The sequence below is a fragment of the Athene cunicularia genome (genome assembly GCF_003259725.1).
Source record: "Athene cunicularia isolate RWA chromosome Z unlocalized genomic scaffold, athCun1 chrZ_part2, whole genome shotgun sequence".
Lineage (NCBI taxonomy): Eukaryota > Metazoa > Chordata > Aves > Strigiformes > Strigidae > Athene > Athene cunicularia.
Window position 1 is genome coordinate 1,085,736 of NW_020799143.1, and position 7,071 is coordinate 1,092,806.

The 7,071-nt window shown below is 45.5% G+C and overlaps 1 protein-coding gene across 3 annotated transcripts in view; it reads left to right on the forward strand.

The window, feature by feature from the left end:
* The window catches only part of LNPEP (leucyl and cystinyl aminopeptidase), a 92,737-nt gene that overhangs the window by 59,191 nt on the left and 26,475 nt on the right, over nucleotides 1–7,071 (forward strand). For all 3 annotated transcript variants that reach the window (XM_026866075.1, XM_026866074.1, XM_026866076.1), the window contains 3 exons: nucleotides 3,145–3,265; nucleotides 3,941–4,095; nucleotides 4,415–4,528. In XM_026866075.1, the coding sequence (XP_026721876.1) occupies nucleotides 3,145–3,265; nucleotides 3,941–4,095; nucleotides 4,415–4,528 (390 nt within the window). The remainder of the gene's footprint in view (nucleotides 1–3,144; nucleotides 3,266–3,940; nucleotides 4,096–4,414; nucleotides 4,529–7,071) is intronic.

Consider the following 7,071-nt stretch of genomic DNA (forward strand, 5'->3'; position numbering starts at 1 on the left):
GTCTTTGAGAAAGGGAAGAAGATAATTGAAATCCTCCTGAAGGCCAGCTTTGCCATTAAGCAAAAGAAAGTTAAGGGGCCTGCAAGGGAAATTCAATTCCTAGGGATAAAGTGACAAGATGGGCGTCGCCACATCCCAATAGAAGTGATAAGCAAGATAACATCCATTGCCCCAGCAACCTCTAAAAAGGAGACTCAGTCTTTCCTGGGCGCTGTGGGGTTCTGGAGGATGCACATCCCGAACTACAGCCTGATTGTGAGCCCTCTCTACCACATAACCAGTAAGAAGAACGATTTTGAATTGGGCCCTGATCAACAACAATCCTTTGAACAGATTAAATGGGAGATTGCCCAAGCTGTAGCCCTTAGGCCAGTCCGGGAAGGGCAGGAGATTAAGAACATGCTCTACACCGGAGCCAGGGAGAATGGCCCTACATGGAGCCTCTGGCAGAGAGCACCTGGGGAAACCTGAGGCCGACCTCTGGGCTTTTGGAGCCGGGGATACAAAGACTCTGAAGCTAATTAAACACCAACTGAGAAGGAGATAATGGCAGCATACAAAGGAGTTCGGTCTGCCTCAGAAGTGGTCGACACTGAAACACAGCTCCTCCTGCCACCCCGACTACTGGTGCTGGGGTGAATGTTTAAAGGAAAGGCCTCCTCCACACATCATGCAACCGATGCCACGTGGAGTAAATGGGTTGCCTTGATAACACAATGGGCTCGAATAGGGAACCCCAGCCGCCCAGGGATACTAGAGGTGATTACGAACTGGTCAGAGAGCAAAGATTTGGGATGTCACCAGAACAGAAGGTGACACATGCTAAGGAGGCCCCACCATATAACGAGCTGCCGGATGAGGACAAGAGATATGCCCTTTTCACTGGTGGGTCTTGTCGTTTTGTGGGAAAACATCGACGGTGGAAGGCTGCTGTGTGGAGTCCCACATGACGGGTCACTGAAGCTACTGAGGGACAGGGTGAATCGATCCAGTTTAAGAGGTGAAAGCCATCCAGCTTGCTTTGGATATTGCTGAGCGGAAAAATTGGCCAAGGCTCTACCTCTACACTGACTCATGGATCGTGGTGAATACCCTGTGGAAATGGTTGCAGCAATGGAAGCAGAACAACTGGCAACATAAGGGTAAAACCATCTGGGCTGCTGAAGTATGGCAGGACATTGCAGCCCATGTGGAAAACCTTGGCGTGCAGGTGCGCCATGTGGATGCTGATGTACCCAAGAATCGGGCCACTGATGAACGTCAACACAACCAGCAGGCAGATCAAGCTGCTAAGATTAGAGTGGCTCAGTTGGACTTGGAGTGGCAGCGCAAAGGTAAACTGTTCATAGCTCGGTGGGCCCACGAGACCTTGGGCCACCAAGGTAGGGACGCAACATACAGGTGGGCTCGAGATTGAGGAGTGGACTTTACTATTGACACCATTGCAGAGATCATCCACGGATATGAGACGTGCTGCAATCAGACATGCCAAGGGGGTGAAGCCCCAGCGAAATGGAGAGTGATGGCTGAAATATAGATATGGAGCGGCCTGGCAGAGCAACTGCATCACACTGCCAAAGACCCGCCATAGGAAGCCCCACATGCTCACAACGGTGGAAGTAACCACTGGATAGCTGGAAGCTTACCCAGCACCCCATGCCACCGCCTGAAACACCATCCTGGGCCTTGAAACCTAAGTCCTGTGGTGACATGGCACCCCAGAGAGATTTGAGTCAGACAACGGGACCCACTTCCGAAACAACCTCATAAATGCCTGGGCAGAAGAACACAGCATCGAGTGGGTCTACCATATCCGCTACCACGTACCAGGCTCTGGGAAGATCGAGCGCTATAATGGAATGTTAAATCTAAATTGAAAGCACTAGGATATGGGTCCTTCAAAGACTGGGACATGCATCTAGCAAAAGCCACCTGTCTAGTGAACACAAGAGGATCTGCCAGTCGAGCTGGCCTGGCTCAGTCGAAACCTCCACGTGCTGTAGATGGGGATAAAGTCCCTGTGATGCACATGAGGAATATATTGGGAAAAATGGTCTGATTTGGTCCTGCGCCAGGTAAAGGTAAATGCAAACCCATCCACGGGATTGCTTTTGCCCAAGGACCTGGATGTACCTCGTGGGTTATGCAGGACAATGTAGAGGTCTAATGTGTACTACAGGAGGAATTGATTCTGGGTGAGAACATGCCTTAAATTATGCTGTGCCTTTGTAAATTATTGTTTTGTTCTTGTTAACTGCTATATGGCAGCTGGACATGACGCAGATGCTATAGACTAAAGGGGTGGATTGTGTCCTGGTTCAGCTAGGGTAGGGATGATTTTCCCCAGCAGAGAGAGAGGGGGAAGGGATCTCCAGCCGCGTTATTCATACCATGTTGACATCAGGTCCAGGGGTGGAGCCCTTTTACTTTCGCTTCTGGTTTTGGGGATTGCGACACACACGGCAGTCTTGTTCCCTGAACATTTTGCAGTGTTTCTCTGTATATCTTTTGTCTTGTTCACTGTTATTGCTGTTTATTGTTGTTATAATTGCCACTGCTGCTATTCAGATTGTTTTATCACACTGTTGTATTAAATTTCTTCTTATTTCAGCCCGGGGTCTGTGTTTAACTTTCCAGCCCGACTGGCTGCGGGTGGGGGAAGGGCAACAGCTTTCTGCTGTCCGATCCCGGCAGTTCTTAACCCTGCACAATGAACTTTGTGCCAGTTATTATTTGTTGAGATAATTTATGATACTAGTATTAGCATACTGATTGCCTAAATTTATAGATTGAGTTATGCAGGGAGGGTCACTTAATAACTCATGAGTGATTAGAAAAGGAAATGAATCCATTTCTTTTCATGTTGACCCTTCCAGAACACCTTCCTTAAAGGTGTGAACCTTGAGTTATTCTTGCATACACATTGTTCAATTGGATAGTCTCTCCATATTTTGATTATTGAATAAGCCCTAGCAAACCAAATAACTGTTTATTGACAGCTTCATAACTAGTGTTTTTAACTTGTGTGTGTACTCTCAAAACCATGTTCTACCTGTTTCAGGAACTTCTGCCAGCTTCTCTTTTACTTCTAAAGCTTTTGTGGCTATACATTTCAAAATGTTTTCCATTCTCTGTTTGGGCTAGGTATCTATCTACGCCATACCACAGCATTTAAATCAAGTTGGATATGCCCTAAACACAGCAGTGAAACTTCTGGAATTTTATCAAAAATACTTTCTAATAAACTACCCTCTTGAAAAATTAGGTAAGTTCTTTTGAACTTTTTTAAAACAGAAGAAGCAGCCCTAATCAATTCTGAGAAATGTAGGGGAACTTTTGTTCTGAAAAAGGTGTTCTTAAAAAGAAAAAAATTGCATCAAACATCTGTGAAATAAGGTTGCCCCCAAATTATTTTTAAAATTCATTATATGTTAGACTGAATCCAAGTATTAAGTGATTCCCAAGATAGAAAATTTTTATGATCTTTTGACAGTGGATTGCTTATATTTGTAGGTAACATTCAGAAAAGTAATTCAGTGTACATTTAACGTCATGTGCCTAGGTAGGGAGATACACAATTCTCAGTTTGTGAACCATGGTCACCAGTGCAAAATCTGTGGCCATACTTTACATGTATTAATTTGACTGTAAAGATAATGAAATGCAGTTTTCTAAGACCTTACTTTCAGTAGGGGCAGCCACATTTCCTTGTTAGTTGTGTGCATGCAAGATCTGTAGGCGGTGTCTGTCCTTTAAGTTGTTTAAGAGAGAAACATGACGATAAATGTGTGGGACTTCTATGCTTGAGATGTGAGCACATGTCCACACCACAAGATTTAACTATGAGGCTTTTAGGAGTTATGTAATAGAATAGATAGACCTGAAATACAGAATTACTCTAAGTAGCTGTTTTCAAAAGCTTCTTTCAAATCTCTTCCAGATCTGGTAGCAATTCCTGATTTTCAGTCTGGTGCAATGGAAAACTGGGGCTTGATCACCTTCCGAGAAACAGCACTCTTGTTTGACAGTAATACTTCTTCAGCAAGAGATAAAAAGTTAATAACTGCAGTGATAGCACATGAGCTTGCCCATCAGGTACTAGATTCGGGAGGTCTTTGTTTAAATGCGGTGGGTTCTTTTTTTAAAAAAAATAAATTTAATTCTATCCTTAAATTCACCTATGCCCTCACTGTGACTGGGCTGTACAATGTATTCAGAATACCTGCAGGTGTATTTTCTCCAATACAACAGGCAGAGTACAAACTCTGATTTAGGAAGTTGTTTGTGCAAAAGCACTACCATGGTTTTGACTGAACTTGATTTTGCCATAAGCTAAAGCTGAGGATGGATAGGGTGTTATTGCACTAATTTGGTTTTATTTCTGAAAAAGAATAACATTTTTGGTCTTGCATAGTGGTTTGGCAATCTAGTAACTATGGAATGGTGGAACGATCTCTGGCTGAATGAGGGATTTGCCACTTTTATGGAGTATGTTGCCATGGAGGAGATTTTTCCAGAATTACATTCAGTAAGTACTTTCTGTAACTACACTTTCTGTACCTTCACAAAGATCCATCTTTTAATGCTACCCATAAAGGAATGATACTTATAAATTTATACTGAAATTTGCTTTGGCCACCATTGAGATTAGACTATATCTCTTCCGCTTTGGCACTTTAATTATATTTAATGTAGTTTTGGGGAGCTATGGGGAGGGTACATTGTTTTTGGAGGGTTTTAAATAGATGTCCTGGTTCAACTAGGATAGGGATGAGTTTCCCCAGCAGAGAGAGAGGGGGAAGGGATCTCCAGCCGGGTTATTCATACCATGCTGACGTTAGCTCCAGGGGTGGAATCTCTTTTTACTTTCACGTTTGGTTTTTGGGTTGAAGCACACACACGCAGAGGGTTTGTTCCCTGACCATTTTGTGGTATTTCTCTGTATATGTTTGTCTTGTTCACTGTTATTGCTATTTATTGTTGTTATCATTGCTACTGTTGTTGTTCAGATTGTTTTATCACACTGTTGTATTAAATTTCTTTTTATTTTAGCCCGGGTCTGTGCCTAACTTCCAGCCCAGAGTGTGGGGGAGGGGCAACAGCAACATGCTCTCTGATCCCGTCAGGTCTTAAACGAGCACATTTATAATTGGCGCCCAACATGGGGCTCAAAGGGCTGAAATAAGAATAAAAAGGGACAGACCCTGACCAGAGTGTGATAGAGCAATCTGTTGGGTGTAATTTTTCTGTTTGCATTTGTATTTGTTTGATAAGAAAATGTTTGCAATGCTGGCCCACGTGCTTGCGTGATGGGTCTGGATTACTCCTTGTATTCAGTGTATAATCCCAGTGGTGGCGTTTGTTATCGGTGGAAAATGTATAAAGGGTCTTATGTTGTTATACGGGCTATTGAACGCTTATGCTGCCTTTGAATCGCTGTGTGTGGGGGTGGGCCAGAGTCTGTTTGTCGTTTGGGCTTTTGTTAGGGGTCTCACCCCCTCTGTGGGTGAGCCAGGGGAAGAGATCCTTTCGGCTTTGGGGAGGTTCAGCTCTCCTTCGAGCCTGCAGGCCAGTGTGATTGCGGCACTGTGCTTTCTGAATGTCTGCCTGATTTCGCTTTTGGCCATATGGTATTTCTCTAACAATATCAGTGCCTGGAAACCTGCTCCGAGGTCAGATAATAGTTAGTGGCAAGGGGTGTGGGAAAAGATGGGCAAAGGCCTGAGTCGGTGGTCACCTCCAATGCTTTGGAATTTCACTCCTGAGCAAATGCAGAGCCCTGAGAAGCTGATGGAGTGCTTAGAAAGGGTGTGCTACCAAACTAGCAAAACCCAGGAGACACAAATCGCTGCAATGTGCTGGGGACTTGCCCATGCCTACTGTGTCCTCTTTAATATGAGCCACAGCCCTCAAGGGGAAGAAAAGGCTACAGAAGCTGAAACAGTATCTGAACCAGGGGGATAGGCAGAGCCAGTCTCAGTCACCCCCACCAGCACAGCGACTGAGCCAGAGAGCCATTCAGTGCCAGTGTCAGTTGCCCCGATACAGAAAACAAAATATACCAGAAAGTCAGTTAGCAGAGTGAGAGATGAGGATGAGCCAGGCCCATCACGGGAATAGGAGGAAGGGCCAGAGGTGATTGACTGATCTCTGTCCCCAACTGAGTTGCGAGATATGCGGAGAGATTTCGGCCGCCTGGGAGGTGAGCAGATTTGCACCTGGCTGCTCCGATGCTGGGACAATGGAGCCAGTGCTTTTGAGATGGAAGGGAGAGAGGCGAGGCAGCTGTGATCTTTGGCCAAGGATGCTGGCATTGATAGGGAAATAGGGAAGCAGACTCAGTCTTGGGAAGCGACTCCTGCTCAGTGTAAGGGAGAGGCACCCCTACAGGGATGATACCCTATGTCAGCTAGGCAAATGAACCAGCATTGAGAAAGGCATCCCAAACCTCAGGGAACAGGCTGTGTTTGAGATGATCTATGGTGATCTGAATAATGAGCAATCACCCATGGACCCAGATCAGGCCTTTTGCACACACCTGGTGTAGTGAAAGTTCCTGAAGAGCACACCAGAAGCACACTCAAAAGCATTGGCAATAGTGTCCTGGTGGACAGACCCCCACACTCTTAACAGTGGATGGAGTGGTTGGCAAGCTCCGGCAATATGAGGGAAATCTCCCTTCATCTCAGCATTCCTGTGTCTCAGCTGTGGAGGAAATGTCTCAGAGTGTCCACAAAATGGAGAGGACATGTCCAAAATTGCACCTGCACGGGCTGATGTCTCAGCCATTAGAAGTAAACGTTTCCCCACCCAAGAGAAAGGCAGCAGAAGGTACACACCATGAGGCACCTTGTTGTTTTTCCTCTGTGACCATGGAGAAAACATGAGGAGGTGGGATGGACAGCCCACTGCTGCCCTAGCTGCACGAGTAGAGCAGATGAAAAGGAAGACAATCGCAAAAGGGGAGTCCTCCAAGAAGAGCGCAGCTCCAGTGTCCAGTCAGAAATCCCCCAGGCAGAATAGAATGGTGAATGTTATGTCTGACCCTCTTGAGGGGACCAGTAAATCATT